Source organism: Manis pentadactyla, chromosome 14, assembly GCF_030020395.1.
Source record: "Manis pentadactyla isolate mManPen7 chromosome 14, mManPen7.hap1, whole genome shotgun sequence".
In the NCBI taxonomy this organism is placed as follows: domain Eukaryota; kingdom Metazoa; phylum Chordata; class Mammalia; order Pholidota; family Manidae; genus Manis; species Manis pentadactyla.
Genome location: NC_080032.1, coordinates 67,643,242 through 67,664,465, shown reverse-complemented (window position 1 = coordinate 67,664,465; position 21,224 = coordinate 67,643,242). Strand labels below are relative to the sequence as shown.

Below are 21,224 nucleotides of genomic sequence, written 5' to 3'. Positions count from 1 at the left end.
GAGGTATGAAGCTTCAGAGATAAGAACAAGGTGAAGGGACCTTGCGCTCCTCCCAAAGAGCAAGAAATCACTTAAGTTTTTTGGAGCAATAGAAGGTCACCATCAATATATAGAATGGTGAAGATCATATTGGCTATTTCATTGTAAAGAACAGACTGAAGGTTAAGAGACAAAGGAGAGGGAAATGAGCATTTAGAATCTTTGGGTACTGCAGGTCAGAGAGGTCTGCAACCTGGACCATACATAGCCCAGGGCTGTGGGGGTCACAATTTGAATGAACTGGAAAGAAGTTTATGGAATCTATAGAACAGTGTAATTAAATAAATAATCAGGTTCTAAGGGGAGAGACAAGTAAAATAAGGGCTTTTTCTCCAGAACTGGGCAGATACAAATGATTTTCACCGGGACTCGGAACACAAGACGATGTGTACTTTGGCACTGGCATCAGAGGGGAATGACGGTGAGTTTGTGATGGGTGAGTTCAGTGATACCCTGAAATATTCTAACACTCCATAGGGTCACACTGCCAGACTGAATTGCTTTCATAGACGCACAGGTGTGAAACCATGAGTAATCAGAAGGGGCTTTCTATGTTTATTGGTATCTCTTGAAGAATTTTAGGAAAGATTATTTAATTACCAGTAATGACATTTCTCAAGATCACTTTTCCATGCCTAATTTCATTTACTTGATGGTAATTCTGAAGATTATACTAAACATTCCCGTACATGCAATCTGAAAAGTTATTCTCTTTTACTCTCACAGCACCTGCCCCTTAATTCTCTATCTTCTAGATAAACTCCTCCTCGGTTTCCTTTTGCAGTTTTCTCATCTCCTTTTATTTCACAGGGATGCTGCACCGAGAGGGGAGGGTAGGATTGCTGCGCCGGCTCTCCGTTGTTGTGGGGCGGGGCAGCGCCCTGAGGGGGCGGGGTCCGCTCGCAGCCGACGCCGCGCATGCTCGTCCCGCCGGCCGGCACCGCCCGCTTCCGGTGCCCGCCATGTTTCTTTCCAAAAGTGCTCAGCCAGACCCAGCAGAGGAAGCTTCCCGCCTGCGCCCGCCCGCTGGTATCTCCCGCCCCGCCGCCGCCGCCGTCGCTCGCCAAAGCCCAGGCGCCCTCCAACAGCGACCGCCTGCGGCTTCCTCCCGCCGGCTCCAGGGGCCTCCCTCGCCAGGGACCGGCGCCCTCTTCCTCACGCAGGCCTGTGCTCCTCGCAGCGGCAGCTCACGGTAAGCGGCCACCCCCAGGGGGCGGGCGGCATCGGGTACGGGAGGGATCGGGCCGAGAAGGTGTCCGCTGCGGGAGGCTGCAGGCTGGGGCGCCTCGCTGCGGGGTCTTCGGCCGGGGGCGCAGTCCAGCCCTCCGTCTGCAGGTGCGCCCCGAGAGGCGGCAGCGGGCGGCGGTGAGCGGGGTCTGCAGTGGGCCGCCGCGTGGACGGGCTGTCTCCATGTTGGGGCGTGGCGTCTCCAGCTGCGGGAGGCGCGTGAGTCTGTGCGCGAGGCGGACCTCCGAGGCTGCCGTTGGCAGGTGGCGCAGCCAGAGGCGAGGGCGAGGCGGCGGGATGCGGGGTCTGCAGTGGGCCGCAGCGTGAACAGGCTGCGCTCCATCGTGGGCCGTGGCGTCTGCAGCTGCGGGAGGCGCGGGTGTCTGCGCGGAGCGGATCTCTGAGGTTGGCGGCGGTTGGCGGTGTCGGTTCCGGGGTGCAGGGGCGGCAACGTCGTAAGGGTACGGAGTCCGCCCGCAACCGACGCCCAGCCCCTGCCAGCGAAAGCCAAGGGCCTCCGACGCAGCTTCCCCCCACCAAAGCGCAGCCACCAGCCCAGAGGCCGACTCCCGCCTGTCCCCGCCAACCGGTGCCTTCCGCTGACAGCCGCCCCGGATGCCTGCCGCCACCACCGCTGTCCAATGCCTTCTTCCCGCTGACGCTGACCTTCGCTGCCTTTACTTACGCTCACTGACGCCGAGCTCTCTCCGCTGCCGGACCCCCTTAGACCCCTGCCGCCGCCACCTTGCCAGGATTCCCTCGTTCTCACGCAGGCCTCGCCAACTTGCAGCAGCCTCAGCTCATAGTAGGTAGCCGCCGACCCGTTGGCTTTTTGTTCAGGGAGTTTGGGGGTGTTGCATGGGCCCTGGGAGGAAAGTGGAAAGCTGTGCGTGGGCGTTGGAAAGCCATGGGCAGCGCAGGCACCTACCCAACCAGGAAGGTGACCAGGTCTTATCCAGGAGCTCCCCAGGCCCGCCAGCTGCTTTGACTGCAATGTAACGGTTTGGGTGTCCGGTCCATGGGTACGCGGGCATGGGCGCTGCGAGGGTGCATCCGCAGGGGCTTGGGGGCCTTCTGTGCTTCCCAAACGGGTCAGCGCGCAGGAGTTCAGGGGGTGTGTCAAGGTCCCTGCGGCTGCTTGGCGGTGGCCTGGCCCCCTGGTGAGTGCGTCGTCGTGGTGTCGGGTTCCCTCGATGTGTCGTAGCTCTTGCACGTGTGGTGGTGTGTGTGTGAGAACACTGTGCGGCCTGGGACAGTGTGTGTCTCTGGGTGCCTGTGCACTAGGAGAACTTGAGGAAGGCAGCCGGCTCACCACAACCGCCTAACAGAGAAGTCAGGTGGGGAGACTTTGGGGCAGGCTGCTGGGGAGATTGAGCTCAGCAGGGAGGCCCCTGGAGCATAAATAGTCACAGGTGAGAGCATCCTTCCCACCCCCTTCCACTAGGCAGGTTGCCTGCAAATCAGGGCTTCCCCTGTGACCCACCCTCCCTGCCTCTGAAAAGAAGCTATCTGCTAGTGGACTGTCCCTTCTTAGTGGAGAAGCCCAGTGGGTCAGGTTCACCCTCTTAATTTTTGTTTTCCCTACAAGGTCTCCACAGGGAACAACTTCCTCTCTCTGAACTCATGAAAGTTCTACTTGACCCTTTTCTGCAAACATCTGCTGCTCTCTAGCTCCAGGGTCACACGAGGCGGGTAGGTAACTCCTTTTAGCATCCTCAGCAAGCCACCATTTAGTGTCTTTCCCAGGGTTCATCCCATAGCATTACAGAGAGCACAGCTGTTCTCTGAGAAACCTCCATCCTGCTTTCCATGGTGGCTGCACCAACTTGCAATTTCCTCCCAGAGCTGCAGGAAGTATTAACAATACTACTAATTTTTATTTTAACGTTAATATCAACCATTTTAATTCTTGAATTCCATAAGCATGAGATGCTATCCATTAACTTGTGTCACCTTCAGTTTCTTGCCTCAGTATCTTAGCATATTCAGAGTACAGGTCTTTCACCTCCTTGGTTAAACATCCTCCAGATCTCTTACTCCTTTTGCTACAACTGCAAGTGGGATTGTTTTCTTACATTCTCTTTCTGCAAATTTGTTTTTTTTTTTTTTTTGTAGATAATTATTTTTTTTTGAAGGGTAGTTGACACACAGTATTACATTAGTTTCAGGGGCACAACACAGTGATTCAACATTTATATACATGATAATTCTAGGTACCAGCTATCACCATACCAAGTTGTTACAATATTTTGACTATATTCCTTATTCTATACATTACATCCCGGTTACTTATTTATTTTACAATTGGAAGTGTGTACTTTTTTTTTTTTTTTGTGAGGGCATCTCTCATATTTATTGATCAAATGGTTGTTAACAACAATAAAATTCTGTATAGGGGAGTCAATGCTCAATGCACAATCATTAATCCACCCCAAACCTAATTTTCGTCAGTATCCAATCTTCTGAAGCATAACGAACAAGCTCTTACATGCAGAACAAATTCTTACATAGTGAATAAGTTACATGGTGAACAGTACGAGGGCAGTCATCACAGTAACTTTCGGTTTTGCTAATGCATTATGAACTATAAACAGTTCAAATATGAATACTCATTTGCTTTTTATACTTGATTTATATGTGGATACCACATTTCTCTATTATTATTATTTTTAATAAAATGCTGAAGTGGTAGGTAGCTACAAGATAAAGGTAGAAAACATAGTTTAGTGTTGTATATGGCTTTTCTTTTTCAAATTTCTTTTAGGGGTTATACAGATTTTTTCTGGGGAGGATATATGTATCCATGAAGTAGATAGTTTTGCTTCTACAGTTCATAAACATCACTATGTATTATCAGATCCAGATCTCATAAATCTTTGGGAAGTTCCAAATATAAGCTATAAATAAAAGCCTCACTCTTAGAATCTTCTGGTAAGGAAACCCAAAGATCAGTTTCTTCTCCATGTTCCTGGAGACTAATCCAGACTACCGCTTTCACAAATCTGTGTCAAGTTTACCTTTCCTTAGAGTCCTTTATGAGTTGTAGGGAAACTGGAAGTTCCGTGGCCGGGGTCCTCACCTGGCCCTGGTCTGCTTGCCCACTGTGCCCGGGCAGTGGGGCAGTGCTCGCAGGCGCAGGCTTGCACACGTGTGGGCAATGGGCTATCACTGACTCTCTATATAAAGAGCTCCGCCCAGGGCTCCGGGGCTGCCGTGGCAAAGAGTCGGGAGGCAGAGGCGGAGACGGAGACCCGGAGACGGGCTTGCTGCATGCAGACTGCCCAGGAGGCAGATGTGATGCCAGCACTCACCACCACGGTGAGAATAAAGCTCCAAAACGTTCCCCTGTCATTTTTCATTGTCACCAAGTACACAGTGAATTTGCCTGGGGCTGAAAACCTCAGGCAAGACAGTGTAATTTCATGCTTCTACTTTGAATTATTCTCTATTCTCTTCTTGTGGATTTAATTAGTCTTTGAAGTCTTCTTCTAAGTTTCTTTTCCTTTGCCCCCTAGTTTCTGCCCATTCCTTCAGGACTTGGGATCCATCCACGGAGCTGGCCACGCTCTTTTCTTTCACTTCTAATAGCACTTCCTCCTCTATTTCCTTTGTTCACTTACTAGAGCTTTCCCCTGGGGTAAGTCTTATCCACTTAGGTCCTCTTCTCAGTAGAAGCTCGTAGGTACCTTCTCCAGCAACTGCCTTCTTTCTTTTCCTTTCCTTTTTTTCCCACCATCAGTGGAAATCCATCTCCTTTATTTCCCCCATTTCTCCCAAAAGCTCTACTAACCCCCTTTCCCGTCCGGCTCCAGGTAGCTTCCTTGAATCCATTAGAACAGATGTTACCAGCTCACCTTTCAGTTTGCACCCTTGAAGCCAGCCCAGCTGGCCAGGCTACATGTTTTTGTGACTTGTTCTGGGCAGTCCGTCTCTCTTTCCTCCAGCAAAGACAGCATACCAGGCAGTTACAGTTCTATTCGGTTTTATTTTCCCTGCCTGAGTGTTTGATTTCACATTACACTCAAATGATTTCTTGAGCTTCATCTTTTGCAGGTCTTTAACCTATACAAAAAGTGTAGGGAAACACGTGAGGCTTAAACAGTTCAATTTCACATTTCCTGATCTAAACCCCATAATGGTCAACCATTATTGGCCCTACCAAGAGGGTTACGACCTCATCACATCTCATTAATAACTAAATTCTAATGTATTTAAGAGCAAGGTCTTTAGATTTGACCTGCACAGTGGAATCACCAAGAAGTTTCTGTAGTATCCTGATCCCTTTTTCCTGATAAAGTCTCTAAAATAAATTTATCTGGTGATCTGAACTTACTTTTCACACTTCTTACTCATTTCTAGGAAGGTCTGCAAATCTGTACTTTGGGTGCACCCATAATGCATTGAAAATCGCATCCTCTATCACAGGTCTCAGACCACAGGGTACTTCAGAAGGTACTGCATGATTGCTGTTACCAGTCTGGACAGCATAAGAGAACGTCTTACTATGTCCAGTTCCTTATGTTATTTGGATGAAAGCTGAGACTTAGACATACATGGTTATATGCCATACATACATCTATCTAGTGTATAAGGTTATACAAATAGTTCTATGCCACCATTTCTGATTCAGAATTTTCCAAAATTTGGGAACTTCATCGTTTTCAGTCTTCAGACTCCTTTGTGTACATGGATGGCTGGTTTTCTGGACAGCAGGCCTGGTGACTGCCTGATCGGTAAAGTAGGAGACTTCAGCATCTGAGACCCTACCTGGTCTTCTATGTGATTGCCTCCGTGAATGTTGGTAAGCGCCCTCAGAGCACTGTGGGCGGGTGCTTAGGCTCTGATCGTAAGACGCCGCTGTTAGAGAGCAAAGATTCCTAGAGGTTCTTATCAGATAATTTCTTGGGGAGGGCTCCGCTCATGCCGCTGCCCTTGGAGTCCTGAACATGGATTCCCATTCTGGCTCTTCTGCTTGATAGCTGATTGATGGATAGCCTTTGCGCCGTGGTGTCCTCATCTGTAAACATGAGTATAAAGGTACCTCCTTCATTAGACTGTTCTCATAACTCAGTGAGGGCTTTGGAAGGGTGTCATCATTACAAATGTCTATGTAAATGGTAGTAATTTATGCTTCTTTGTATTCCTTCCTCTTGCCTTAACCTCCTTGGTGGAGGGTGGTGGGCATGCCTGGCACCCAGCACATACAATAGACAGTGATAAAGAATGATTATGAAAATAAAGGACTGAGAGAAGTCTGCCCCGAGGTAGAGAGGTCAGCTGGGACACAAGGATGAGAACTGTGTGTAGAGAAGTGGAGGAGTGTACAGGTCAAGTGAGGGAGCTGCCTCCACCTTCTTGTGGAGCGTGGGGTGCCAGCAGTAGGTTTATTGCAGAAGGTAGAGAGGGAATAGGTTATACAGCTTTTTGATTGCAGTGCTTCGTTTTGGAGGGGCTGGGACAATATTAAGACAATGACGAGTGTTAGGTGCCAAAAGAGTAGACATGTGATTGTGGCAGGCATTGGCAAGACTCACTGAAGGCAAACTGGCCCCAGTCACCTCCTCTGCTAAGGGCGACCCTAGTTTTCTCCTCCGGTTTTGCCCATACTCACTCTAGTCGCCTCACTTGGGGATGGGGGTCAGTCTGAATGCCAAGTGATGGGTTAAACTGGTGAGCCAAAGGGACGTGGATGTCAGCCGGGGAGCTGGGTCACACTCCGGGGCTCTGCAGTGGGGTCCGCATCATAGCCCCTCGCCCTCTGCGGTCTGCACGGAGCGCTGGCCATCAGAGGCATGCGCTTGAAGGCCCTGGGGTTGCCTCTGAGCCCTGTAACCTCGGGTATGTTCCCAACCTCTGTCTGAGCCTCAGTTCCCTACTATTATCTACTATTACTGGTGATGTCACTTAGACAACATTATGTCTAATGTTGCTGCTTATTTTTTTGTGTGATGCTTAAGTAATGACCAAAGTACTTGGTCACATTTAAAGTTTCACACAAATCGTTCCTGTAATATTTTATGTGGAACTTTATTTTAAAGTTCAACCATATTTTATGTAACAGGTAAGGAAAGTATAGTGTAAAGAGGTTAAATGAGTGTTAAGGTAATTAGGGGCAGAGGGAGGAACAGAACCCAAGGCTTCTGTCTCCAGGAAGGGCGTTGAGGGAGCGCAGAGGACTTTGTGAGCGTCTCTGGACAGGTGAGCAGGTTCTGAACGCAGAGGACAGCAACGCTGGCCGTCAGGGTTTCTTTGTGTGTGTCAGGCGTCGGGAGAGGAGAGAACACTGAATGAAGACCTTTGTAAGTGAGTTGCCGCCTGGCCCTATTCCCAGAATGCCCGCCTAACTGAAACTGCCCACAAGCTGTCCATCCATAAATCTCTAGGTACATTTAATAAAGGAGTTTGTGTGGACGATAGGGAAATGAAGGCAGGAGGAGGTGAGGTTCTCACCAGTGAGGTGGGACTCCTGGGGAGGGAGTCTGGGGAGCTGGGTGAGGGGAACCGCAGCAGGAGGCGGGCGCGGGGCTCCAGCCTTAGTGCCCCCCTGGCCAGCCTGCTGGCCGGAGCTGCCCTCTGTGTTCAGGGGACAGACAGATTCCTCCAGGTCAGCCACCATCTTTAGCATGTTTTAAACACAAGGCCCCTCTTTTCAGGGCTTCGGGATGGCTGCTTCCTACATCCTTTAGTAAGGTTTTCCCTGGAAAGTGATGGACGGAGACAGGGACACTCGGGAAAGAGGGAGAGGAGCCGGTGAAATCCCTCACAGTTTGGCGTGTTTTGTGGACATACAGAAGTTTAGTGCCTCTGCAGCTTCTAGCACTTCTCCCCGCTCCCCCCCTTCCTCCCTCCTGCATTGCCTGTGGGCATTTTAGGGCTTGTGGTCAGCCAGCCCCTGCCCCTCCTTCCTGCCCACCTAGGGTTCCCCAGCTCAGCCTCAGGAAGTCTGTGACTTCCTCAGGGGAGCACAGGTCATTCTGACGTCTGAGCAGATTGTTCTGATTCCTGCCTTCTCCTTGAGTTCCAAAGGGCGCAGCGCCTTGGTGACTGGAGCTGGCCTGCTCCATCATAGGGGAGCTGAACTGAGTTTTCAGGATTTTTGTGAGCCAGTGGATATCATATCGACAACTTGAAATTGGCCAAGGTGCGTGTTCTATGGGAACTGGCAAATGTTACAAAGCAGAGCCTTTTTTTCTAGATAGTAAACTCTTGTCAGCATACTGTTAGCTAAGGAGAAATCAGGGTTCAGTGTAGTCCTTTGGAGTGGCTTCTATTCGAGTCCCCAGAGGCCCCCAGAGCTTCCTGAGAAGGTCCACTGACCTAAAACCCTAATTCACAGTATCCACGTGCTTTGGAGGTTGGATACCGTGGGAGAAAGCGGCCGAGGGAACCAGTACTGAGCACGGCTCTGGGCTGTGCCCGGCCTGCGTCTGCTCTTGGCCACCAGTGCCCTGGCGTGACTGGAGGGAACTGCTCTGGAGCAGAGTGGCCACGTTCTGTCAAGGGATGGCGGGGACAGGCCTGGGAATCCAAGCCTGCTTGGAAGTCCTGTGCCAAGGCTCTTCCCTTCCTTATCTTTGCATGGCAATCACACGAGACCCAGATGTCAGACTGTTGCTAATTTTCTAACAAAGGCATCTGCTGTTTGGCAGGTACCCAGGTATCTGACTGCATGACTTTGAACTCACCTTGACCTTCTTGGTATCATCTGGAGGCCCTTGTACACGGGCTCTGCTTTTTTCTTACAAAAAAAACCTTTCTCTCCTTATCCTCCTCCAACTAACTAAAACAAGTTACAAGAAAACAAAAATGAAGAAACCATACAACATCAACAAAACCCAAATCAAACCCCCCTTTTAAAGAAAAAAACCCCAAACATTCTCACCAGTCACCCCAGGGGAAGCTGACTTTCTGTCTTCCATAAAATGATAGAAACATGCTCTTGAGAAAGCACTTAACACATGAACATGTATCCTCCCAAAGCTTCATCTGCACGAAAATAGACACTTCCTCTGCCTCCATTTCTGGTTTTCCTGCCCAGAAGTCATTGTCATTTGGTGACATCAGAACTCAGGGTTGCTTTAAGGATGGCTGCTGGTGAGGGCAGCAGGGTGTGCCAGTACCGAAATGTCCCAGGAGCAGGGCAGGCTGGGAGCTGAGCTGGGATGTGGGAAGGCAGGACAAATGGCAAAGGGCGTGCTCTCCGAGTTCACCAGGTTGAGTTCCTATGCTTGCATTTCTGTTAGGGTCCAGACAGGGCAGTCACCCTGCTCCAGGTCATCCCATGAGTGGGTGTAGAAACGGGACAGAGATGGAGTATGTCCCGTCCAGAGCTGTGGCAGGTGGCAGGGCTTGGACCAGACTGCTCTGCTTGCAGTAGAGGCACATGGTGCTCAGGGAATGGGGGCAGCTGAAACATGGCCTTGCAGGGGAAAGAGTACAGCATGAGATTTAAATATGTGGATTCCCTGCTATCCTGTCAGTCATGTGTTAGGAGGGGCTTGGACTAGATCAGGGATTGACAAACAGTGGCTAAATCCAGCCTGCTGCCTGTTTTTGTACAGCAGGTTAAATAAGAGTGGCGTTTACATTTTTAAAGGATTGAAAAAGAAATTTTAGAAAATGACATCTTCCTGACATGTGAAAATTCTATGAAATTCAAATGTTGGTGTCCATAAAGCTTTATCAGAATACAGCTGATTCCATTCTTTCACACGTTGTCTGTGGCTGTTCTTGGGCTCCATGGCTGAATTGAACGGTCGTGACAGAGACCACACATGGTCTGCAAAGTCAAAAGTATTTTCTCTTCACAGAAAGTTTGCCAGTCCCTGGATGGAGTGGCTCTGGAAAGTCCTCGTAGCTTTCGCATTCTGGACAGGTTATGGCACTCGCCTCTGGGGTCTTCCCACCTCCCCTTTCAGCATCAGTTCTCCTTGTGAATTTGCTGTCTGTTCCTGCCTCTAGCTCTTGAGGTTGGATCAGGCCAGAGGGTTGGGGAGCTTAAAGCCCTGTGCTCTCATGGAAGGTGCCTCAGTAGGGGGACCAGAAGAATGGAGGAAGGTGACTCTGGACTTGGAACAGAAAACTGTTTCTCAGTCATTATAATCACATTTGGATTCACCAAGACTTAAGCCAGCATACTGTAGTTGCCTTCAGGTCCTGAGAAGCTCAGGCTTATGGCAGAATTTCTAGGAGGCTCAAGACAAGGAGCAGCCTCCGTGAAGGGTCCTGAACAGAGGAGACTCTCAGGAGGAGAAAGGCCATTTCCTCCTGAGGTCATTTTTCTGCTCTTTGCCTCCGTGTGTTTTGGAGCAGATCAGGAGACCCAAGTCTGGGAAGGTCTGTTCCTGCAGCCTGGAGAGGGCCTGGGCAGGGAGAGGGGTCCTGCTGGCCAACTCCTCCCAGCCCCAGGGCACCAGGGCCCAACTTGGACCCCAGCCTTCCTCTGTGATTGCCCCTGTCCCTTACCCATTGACTGTTTACTGCTGGACAAGCAGCTTCATCTGGGGCTGTTTCTGTAACCATGAAAGCTAAGCAGCTGTGAAAATGATTTCAGCCACAGCTTGTGGGCAGCTGGTACCATGCTACTGTCAGCATCCACGGTCCATGGAAAATAAAAAGGAGCTTTTGAGAACCTATGGCATGTAGGATACAGGGCTAGAGGGGAGGCGCAAGTGTGTGTCAAGGGCACCAGGCTCTGTCTCCACCCCAAAAGCAGTGGCCAGTCCCAAGCGTGCAGATTTTAGAGCTGTTTGGACCAGTTTCCTACTGAGCCGGGAATCTCCTCTCCACCTCACCTGTTAAGCAATGTGGAGTCTTAGTACTTCCCCCTAAAAAAGAGCTCCTCTCTCTGTGATGACCGCTGTCATATTCCCCTCAACTCCCCCAGCCCCTCAGAACATGCCTGGGCTTCTCCAGGCTGAATATGTCACTTGCCATTATTTCTAGACCCTCCGTTCTCTGCCTTTGGGGGATACCTTTCAAGAGCTATCTTGATGTAGGAGGAGGAACACAAGGTTTGCCAGGGGTTTGAATCCTGGCTCTTTAGCTGTGTGACTTTGGAGAAATTACTTCTACTCTCTGAGTCTCAGTTTCCTCAGCTACAAAAGGAATATAATTACTTTATAGCATAATTGTGATGATTAAATGAGATAAATGTGTGTTATATGTCTGGCACAAAGTTAGTCCTCAAAAATATTATTTAATCCCACCCCTGCAACCAGTTGCTTTCCTTTCATGTAGCTTCCAGGAGTTACACGATATTTCAGAAATGGCCTGAACAGTGCAGAGTACAGTGGGACCATTCATTGCATCCTTACTTAGGAGAGCAGTCGTCTTCTCATGCAGCTTCATGTGACCTTACCTTGTGTTGTTCTTTGGGGCATTCACACTATTGGCAGAGCAATACTGGGTTGGGAGTCAAGACATCTGGTTCTTTTCCGGTTCTTTCACTCATTTTCCCAATAAGTGTTTATTGAACTCCCACTGTGTACCATGCACTGGGGGCACACCCCAGGGTGGGCACAGGTGCTGTACACTCAGATGTGTAATAATGTGCCAGGGAGGGACAGAAACAATAAAATAAAGACAAAACAAACAAATCAAGTTGGATAAGGGATTGAAGGAGTTCTGATGCTAGCGGTGTAGGCTTGATAGAACCAAGAGATGGATTCAGCTCTGCTGTTTCCAGGCAGTGCTCAGAAAAGCCCCAGGAATTTGGGAAGGTGCCTGAGTGGTCTTCAGAAGGTGTTTTTGAGGGATGAGTTGTGGGGGGTTGACTTGTCTTTGCTGTCCTCCTACATAGAGCAGTACCTTTTAAAAATTTCTTTACTTGGCCTCTGTGTGAAATTCTGATTGCTGAAATTGTTGAAAATGTTCTGTTTAAGAGAAGCTGGGGATCCTCTATACTGGGTGGTCGCTGGGCTTTCTTCTACCTCAAGGACTGCGGATTGCTAGAATATTTTCATATGAACTGTTGCTAAACTAGGTCTCCTCATTGTTCTAGTGCATAGTGCTACTATGAATGTAGCATTTGTATTTATTATCATGCATTTTTATCTTCTTAGTTTTGGTCTATTGATCTAGTAGTTCGAGATAATTTTGCAACATTAGTTCTCATACCCTACATATTAGTGATGCTCCGCAGCTTTGGCTTTTCTGCAAATCTGTTTTTTATCTTTTATATCTTCATCTAGGATGTTTATAAAAATGTTTGTTATGATGGGGCCCAAGGCAGAAAACTTCAGTTCTGTAATGGAGACTACCTGGTTGATCTAGCCACGGTCAATAGCCTTTGCATTTTATGTGTTCAAATGGCTATAGACCCATCTAAGTATCATAGTACCCAGTCAATATTTTCTTCTTATCTCCATGCCATCTCATTTTCCATACTTATTTAATTATCTGTCAAGGTCTAGGATTGCTGCTGGGGAAATGAGATGAATGAGGCACCAGGAATTCACAGCGAGTAGGCAAGATGGAAATACAAACCAATTACCCTAGCAGTGGTGAGAGCTAAAGGTCAGTGTGAAGCAGGATGCTGGGAGGAAGTCCTCAGCTCTGCCTGCCAATGTCAGGGAGATTTTCTCAGTCAAGAAGACATCAGGGATGTTTATTCAAAAGGGGACCATAAAGAATGTCCAGAGTCATATGAAATCTAGGTGAGTGGCACTGATGGCATCCTTCTGATGCAGGTACTCAATACGTGTTTCTGAAATTTAGTTTTAAAAAAGGGCAGGAGGCATTGACCAGGTCAGGGAGCAGATGAAATCAAGGTTGGAGAGGATGGAGGTGTTCGCTGAGGGCCTGGGGTGCTGGGCTAGGCAGGAGCAGGGAGCTTGGAGAGGAGAGACAACTGGTGGCAGGAAGGTGTGGCCGGGCCTGCTGTTCAACTGGAGAGTGGGACAGGCAGAGCGAGGCAACAGTGCTTTGCTTGTGTCGGGGTCCTCGGGGGCTGATGGGGGTGTTACCAGGATAGCAAGGAAGAATATAGGTTTGAGTTCATTGGCGGAACTGCAAGAAACTGGTGGAATATATTTCCCCCACAATCTTTTCCCTTCCAGTTTTGACACTGATTTAGGAGAGGATGACTTCTAGGTATGTGCTATGAGTAGCAGGAGACAGTGATGATTTCCATTCTCCCCAAGGTCGGCTTGCACCATGAGGTGCCCTCCTTACTTTGACCTGGCTCAATCCTTTCTAAACATTTAGGTTCGCTTTCGAAGTAGAAGCGCGTATTTGCCTGTCACACAGTTCTGTTGGGGTGACTGGCTCACTGCAGTTTGCCAGGGACTTTCCCAGTTTTAGCCTCCTGTGCACCCCTGTAGTTCCAGGAAAACCAGGGCTGTTCTTCATCCTGGGTGTGCATGAGGTGCTGGGAGTGCTGGGTGTATGCACACAGCATTCTAAGCAGCCTTAGGTAGGAAATGCAATTGCTGGAACAAAGTGTAATTCTTAAGTCTTATCTGCCCAGCCTGAGAGAGGTGTGTGGGGCCTGGAGGCAGCAGGGAGGAGCCCAGGGAAGCTTTGTGTGTTGTTGTCCCGTGGAGGTCACCTCAGAGCAGAAGGAGGGGAACCGCCGGCAACGTTCTGTGCATGGGTTGCAGTCAGTCTGGCCAGATCTCAGCAGGGCTGAGCCAAGCCTCCCTGACTTTACTGTCCTGAGCGTTTAATTAATTAATGGAGAAATCCAAGAAGACACAGCTACTCCTACGCAGAAGCTCCGGGGGCACTGCCCTTCCCCAGGGTGCCCCTTGTCCCTGCGGGACGCTGACTGCTGCAGGAAGCAGGGGAACTAAACAGCCAGAGTCATGGCCCCTGGGGACAAGGCTGGGCCAATAAAACCTTACCGCTGTGCCTATCCTAGAGAGTGGTGGGCAAAGGGCGTGTGGGGGGTGTTCACTTCCGCCTCCCCTGCTCATATGCTCACTCAGTGGGGTGGGAAGCAGGACGGTTGGATTCCGCCTCTCTTCCCTTCCTGTATGAAGCATAAGAAAGTCTCTGGCAAATCTAAGCCTCAGTTTATTGCTCAGGCCAAATCCAGCAGTCCCCTCACGCCTCTCCCCCAAGAAAGGTTAAAGAGTTCCCACATGGTACAAGAATGGGTTATTGAAAACTGTAGGGTTTTTCTTCCTTAACTTCAGCACTTCTGGTAAATCTCTGATCCAGCATCTAGTGGTTACCACTGATACAGGAAATGACATTTAACGTTTTTATCACTCAGCCAGAAATGGAAGAACAAGGCAAGTCTGTGTTTAGGGAAGATGGATGGTTGCCCACCATCTTCATCTTAAAGGCACACCAACTCTTTTCTGATGGCTTCCGGATTCGGGGGCTTATTCTCCGCCCCGCGCCTGCCAGCCTCACTGTCAGCAGTGGGGCAGGAGGAGCGGAACACTCAGGGCCTTCCTGTGCAGAATGGGAATCCAAATGTAGTCGGCTCTTGAGGTGATTCTCAGCAGCAGTGGGTTCCCCTTTGCCAGGAGCCGTTGCCTGTGGGGGCAGGCGGGCTGGAAATGAGTGTGGATGCCCTGGATCCCTGCATGTGGGCGCCACGAACCACAGCAACAGCCTGGGGGCCACCGAGTCCGCATGAGACTTTGGACAGAGCCCCTGCCTGTTGGTAGGCGGGGAACAGTCCACAGAGGGTCATTGACCCGCTCTGAGACGATCAGCAAAGCAGGACTGTTGAGCACGGCAAACAACAGGGAGAGAAATTAAATTCAGCTTCACTTGCAGTTTCCCCCGGTCACTGGGTTCTTCTCCGTTTCTTGTTGCCCTTTAGGATGAGGGCTTTTCAGTGTAGCTGCCAAGTGGATTCCTCATAAGCACAATAGTCTGCGCTCATATCGTCGAGTGGTAAATAGTCTGGATTCATTTTGACATGCTCATGGTCCACAGCTGCTGAGTGCTACAGCCAGCCAGGTATGAACCTAGCTCTGCGTGTAGCCAAAGCCGTTCTGCCCTCTAACATCTGGTAGTAAGTACAGCCTTGGGCCCCACCTCCTCGCCCAGCCTCTGTCACACCCGCTGGCCTGAGGTTTCTCACCATGGCACCCAGCAGAGTGGATGGGCCAGATCAGTCAGTGCCTTGTGGGCATAGATGTCTGTCTCCCCTTGCTAACGAGGGCCCCAGATTCTCTGATAGAATTCCGCAGGCCCCTTCCTTCTCTTAATGGGAAGTCACATGAGCCCGTTTTAATGAGAAGAGTCCCTCAGGTGCAACATCATCCTCTGCAGTCTTCCTGCACAGATTCCTCCCTGTAAATGCATCTCCATAAACACGAGGAAGTAGGGTGGGAGAGTGGGGGGACCCCAGCTCTAGGAGGCAGTAAGTTTAGGGCCTAGGTCTCTCCCTTCCACTATGAAGCTGATGGTGCTTGGCAAGTCACCTACTGATTTCTGTTCCGCATTGTTCTAGAGTGGGTTGAGGAGAGGGCCCCTCCCAGACTTTTGGAGCCTCCGTTTATCCACCTGTGTACTTGCTCTGAATAGATAATGAGACCTCAAGAGATCTGAAAAGTAAATTTGTCCTTCCAAATTTGCTCTCCGGTCTCTGTAGGGAAATACGTTGCTGTTTGACATTAAAGCCTTCCCACTAAGACAGAGTTGTGTATGGGTGTTTCACCCCCAGTGGCTGTACCCACAACTCCAGCTGTGTGATTTTGTATCAGAATGAACTGTATAGATAGATGGATTTCCACCTATGCTCACTTAGGGGCAGATATGGGCCCTTCCCATGGCAAGGTTCTTCTCTAAGACCCGTCTCTTCTTCTCCATGCCCGCTGTGCAGAGCTTTCACCTTGCAGACTATCGCGTTCGCTCCTTGTGGCGGTGACGACAGCGATACGTACAGAGACCTGGTTCACTTCAGTTCTTTATTGTTGCTCGGAAGGTCAGGAGAAAGTGAGTGAGAAGAAGCAACAGCCGGAGAGAGCGAGTGAGAGGAAGAATGAGAGGAGAGAGACTCTCCTTCTCTTTCCTGCTTATGCCTAGGAAGCTGGCCTATGGTGATCAAGATCATGCGTGACCTTTAAGCTGATTGGTAGCATGCCTTCTGCATGAGTTGAGCACGAGCGCGGAAGCATGGGGCAAGCCTATAGGAGCAACTTCCTTATGCTAATGCCACCAAACCAGGAAGGGTGGCGCCCAGGAAGCGGGCGCCATCTTAGGGCGTTGGTCAGCTACAGTGGAAGGGCGGTGTTCAGCCATAGTGGGACTCAGCCTTGGCTGTAGGCCGGCCCCTACAGCAGACCAAAGTGGAGAGATCAAAACTTGAGCAGGTAACAAAAACTGGGTGGTATTTCCAGCGCAGGGCACTGGGCAGCCAAGACTAATCCTGTATGTTCTCTGAGCTCAGTGAATTATGGTCTTCTCAGTGTTGCCCATTTCTGGTCACATCCTAGAATTATTTGGGAGAATACAAAACACTCATGTCCAGACCCACCTCAAGAGGTTCTTGTTTAATTAACATTTGTATTTTTTTTAAGGTCCCTAGGTGATTCTGATGTGCAGAGTAGAGAACCACTGGTCTAGATGGAGATGCAGATAAGGTAAACAAAGACCAAAAACTATAACACATTATTATGTGCTGACTGGGGCAAATACAAGTTGCTATGGGATCTTACAGCTGGAGCCACTTATCTAGCCTAGAAAGAGTTGGGGAGGTTTTTGTGAAGTAGGAGAAATCACAGCTGAGATTTTAAGATTAGGAATAACCAAGTTAATCAGGACTGAGAGGTCTGGGGGTGAGTAGAGGTGCGAGTAAGAGGATTGCAGGGAAAAGCAGGAAGCATTCTCTCTTGAGTCCAGGAGTGAGAAAGAGCAGGGTGCTCACGGGGGACTGCAAGTAGTTCAGCAGAGCTGGAAAATGCCCAGTGGGAAGCCCTTGACAAAGCCAGAGATGTGACCACTGGCTCGTTCATCAGGGGTATTGAGGGCAGTAATATTAGGAACTTTGGACTTTGTCCTGAGGGTGAAAGGGAGTTAATGAAGCGGAGAGACATTGATCAGTTTTGCGGAATGAGAACCAGATAGGAAGGGAGCCAGACAGAGTAGGGAGGAAGTTAGACCATGCCTCAGTGGAGGCTTCCTGAGCTACATCAGTGGTTTCGGGGATAGCAAGAGGTAGGTGGATTTGAGACATATCAGAACACAGAATCAATTTGATTTGGAGAGTAAAGAGAGACAAAGTCAAGAATAGTTTCCAGATTTTTGTCACAGGCAATGAGGTGGATGGTGGTGGTGTCCTCTGTGCTGGCAATGCAAATGAGTAGGGTGGCCTGCTGACTGCACACACCGAGTCCTAGAAGCTAGCCAGGACTGGGTGGGCCTCTGCAGGGGCTACTCAAGACTGAACAGGTGGCTCAGAGCTCCCGGGGAGCATGAGAGGAGAGTGTGTATCTTAGTGAAATGAGGGCATTTATTGCATTCTTTGCAGCTTGCAGGCCTGTTTAGATCCTGGCGTACCCTCTCCTTCTCACCCCTCCCCACCCGTGCCACGCTCAAGATGCTTTTTTCCCCAACTAGACCAACCCCAGATACTGATGGAATCGCAAAGTCAAACAATAATTAATGTTCATTTTTTGTGACCTATTAACCTAATCTCCATTTTACTACTGTAAGTAAAACTGTCTAACTCTCATCTACCCACACATTAAATCTTTTAATGACACAAACCTGGAAATATCCTTTACCTTCTGCTGACAGTTCAGGTCCCTATAGGCTTTCTATAGACTCTATGGCTTCCCTGCTCCAGAGCCTCGTCCCCTGTAAAGACTCCCACTCATTTCCTAGCCTACATAGTTATGTGTCTCCACTCCCTACAGCCCATTGAAGCCAAGTTCAAAGATCACTGCTCTCTTGTTTGTGGGCTCCTAGTCAGCTCAGGCTGCTATAATAAATATAACAAATTACCATAGACTGGGCGGCTTTCCCAATGAACATTATCTCCCATGGTTCTGGATGCTAGAAGTCCAAGATCAGGGTGCCAGCATGGTCGGGTTCTGAGGACCCTCTTCCAAACTGCCAGCTTCTCAACTCCTGCCCTTACATGGCAGGAAGAGCGTGAGGGAGCTCTCTGGAGTTTAGTTTATAAGGGCGCTAATCCCTTTCGTAAAGGCTCCACCCTGTAACCCAGTCACCTCCCATAGGCCCTCAGGTCCTGATTCCATCACAGTGGGAGTTAGGACTTCAACATAAGTCTTTGGGGTGGCACAGCGTTCTGTCCTCTGCGTGGGCCGTCCTTCATTGTATGGAGGCTATTCCCTCCCTCCTGGTACCACTCCTTCTGTTTCTTTGTCTTCTCATCTCCCTCCCTGTGCCTCTGCCATCCACTTTTCTTGCCTTCTGGAGGCTTCTATGCTGCCTTACCTGCCTTCTTGTTATTCTCAAAACATATTAAAAAGTTCTGCAAAGATGTCAAAGTCAGATCCTATGACTTTAATCATGATTATTATGGTTGCTTAGTGTTAAATATGACAGCATAAGGGAAAATGCTTTGTAAATGGTAAGTCACCACATATATGTTAGGTAATGATACCAGTGAGAGGCTTGGGATGGTCTCTGCTTACTTAAAGAATTAGGTATAAATTATACTTAGACACAGAGGTTGAAAGTAAGATGATTTTCTTAAGCTCTCCTGGAATTCAGCATCTGCTGAGCTCATCAGTCATAATTCAGAATCTAAACTGAGAGGAAACACTGGAAGTTTATGGTTTGCCCACCTATATTCTTGTCATTCATAAAAAATTTTGTCCCGCAGACATGAAAATTTTTGTGCCTTTTCTTTTTAACTGTTTCTCCCTCTACTTGGAATTCTTTAGCCCCGCACACATACATTGAGTGTCTCATATTCAGTCATTCATTCATTTATTTGCTCACCCTATGTTTATTGAGTCCTACTGCATGACAGACAGTATGCCAAGTACTAGAGACCAGCGGTGGGCAAAAGTAGATGGGATTCATGCCCTCATGAACTTATATCTGAAGGTTGAGTGTGGGGAAAAACACAGTGAAATAGTCATGCCAATAACTAAAATGCTAGTTGTGCCGTAAAGTCCCCAGTGCTATGAGAACATAGAGTTGGGGGAGTTCACCTAGGCTGGGGGTAGGTTGCAGGAAGACTTCCCTGAGTAAGTGGTGCTTCTGCTCAGATCTGAAGGATAAGGAGGGGTTAATTAGGTGAGGCAGTGGGTGGGGGACAACAGGTTTCAGGCAGAGTTAAATACTGGCATTTGAAGGCAGAAGGAAGTAGGAAGCACTGCAGAAGTGGATGGGGCTGCCACACTGTGTGGGCTTTGCAGGTGTGTTGAGGATTTTGTTTCTGTTTTTAATCTTAGTGAAAGTCCTCTGAAATATTTTAATCAAAATGTTGTTAGGTTTGCATAAAGGTAAATAAAAAATCATTGGTCCATCCTGTATCTCCAAGAGATCTTAGTTTCTGGAAAGGTTCAAATTCACGCACAAGTATGAAACAGTGTGTTCATTACCTCGGTTAGAACTATGTACACAGTGCGAGGGAAGCATAAGGAAGCAAGATATTTTTCAGGGCAAGCAGTGGTCAGGGAAGGCTCCAAAAATGAGGTAAAGTTTGATCTGGCTGTTAAAAAATAGCAGGTAATAAGAAGTCATAGGAAGTGTGGGAATGGGTGAAGAAGCCAGGAGCAGCAGCACATTTTGGGAAGGGGGAATTGCGTGTCCAGTTACATAGGCGTGAGAGAGCATATGGCAGGTTTCATAGTACCCAGTCACTTGGTGAGGCTGGAGCCGGGGTGCTCTGCTGGTCATTAGGTATGCTTAGGAATACCCCATCTCTGTTTGCCTCTGGGCACGTGGCAGCTTTGCTCTTCCCATCAGGCTTGAGGATGTGGCCAGTGAAAGTAAGCAGAGGGGATGTCTGTTACTTCCAGGTGGAAGATTTAAAAGCTGATGCCTGGTTTTTTGCTGCTTCCTGTTTTCTTTTGGCTACTTGCAATGTTCCGGAGGGTGGTTGCTTTGTCCGCTTGCGTTCTGGAATGAGGCCAGTGGTGATGGAGGCAGAGCCACCAGCTGACCTGCAAAGGACATGGGGATAAGCAAGACGTAACCCTCTGTTGTATGCCCCTGGGATTTGGGGGTGTTGGCTACTGCAGTGTAACTTAATTTACTCTAACTGATACAGGGGGCTTTCCAGAACCATGAAGGGTTTGAGATTTTGTATCACATGTAAGCTAACAGTTAGCCTGCCAGAGTTACCTAGGGGCTGGCAGAAGACACGAGATCCCCAAGTGAGAGAATAAGGATTTTATTCTTCACCACAAGCAAGAATCTTGAGCTGCTTTCTTGCGGTGATTTCCCTTGTCCCCCAAGTCCCTCTGTGGCAGTCCTGAGAGGGCCAGTGGGCTCGTGGTCACAGCAGAGGACCCTGGAGCTTAGGAACCCTCATCGTCCATAGGGTTATAAGCCAACCCGACCAACATTTGTCTGAGGGAGATACTATCTGTATTATACTGGAAAGAAGACGAACTTTCCCTCTGCTCTGGAGCGGGGTCCCTGTCTCTATTTCCCAAATCTGGTCACTACACAAGTATTCTTGAAAAGATACTCAGGAACCAAATTTGTCAGTGTTTTGTTTGTAAGAAATGCAGAAATGTGAGAGACTCACAGAGATTGTCTTCCAGCAGTATCTTTGGGTAAGTGGAGGAAAGTGAATGCAGGAAGGCATTTGGAGCCCAATTGGGAAGGATTTTATAGCATGTTAGGGAGATTAGACTTTATCTGGTAGAGAGAGGGGAGCCATCACAGGTTCTAAAACATGGCATGGAGGATAGAGGGGGATTGGAGAAGGAGAATACCACCACTAGGAAAAGGTTAGGGTTAAAATGTAGGTGTGGAAATTTTAACATCTGAAGGGAGCTGGAGCCCCTGGATTGAGCTCTACTTGGGTAAATTCTATAACCTTCAAAGCTCAGATCAAAAGACAT

The 21,224-nt window shown here is 48.9% G+C and overlaps 2 protein-coding genes across 3 annotated transcripts in view; both read left to right on the top strand.

The window, feature by feature from the left end:
- The first annotated feature begins 496 nt into the window (after positions 1 to 496).
- Positions 497 to 2,005, top strand: LOC130680522 (uncharacterized). 2 transcript variants are annotated; one of them, XM_057491215.1, is made up of 2 exons: positions 497 to 1,231; positions 1,375 to 1,691. In XM_057491215.1, exons 1-2 carry the CDS (start codon positions 958 to 960, stop codon positions 1,668 to 1,670), a joined length of 570 nt encoding a protein of 189 aa, XP_057347198.1. In that variant the 5' UTR covers positions 497 to 957; the 3' UTR covers positions 1,671 to 1,691. The 2 variants fall into 2 exon arrangements, with proteins under 2 accessions (XP_057347198.1, XP_057347199.1); XM_057491216.1 differs by lacking the exon at positions 1,375 to 1,691 and adding an exon at positions 1,873 to 2,005 and having other exon boundaries at positions 502 to 1,231.
- A 934-nt stretch (positions 2,006 to 2,939) lies between these two features.
- LOC130680517 (uncharacterized) overlaps positions 2,940 to 21,224 on the top strand; it is a 634,026-nt gene continuing 615,741 nt past the window's right edge. Inside the window, exon 1 of the mRNA XM_057491206.1 lies at positions 2,940 to 2,958. The gene's annotated coding sequence lies outside the window, so the exon portion shown is untranslated. The remainder of the gene's footprint in view (positions 2,959 to 21,224) is intronic.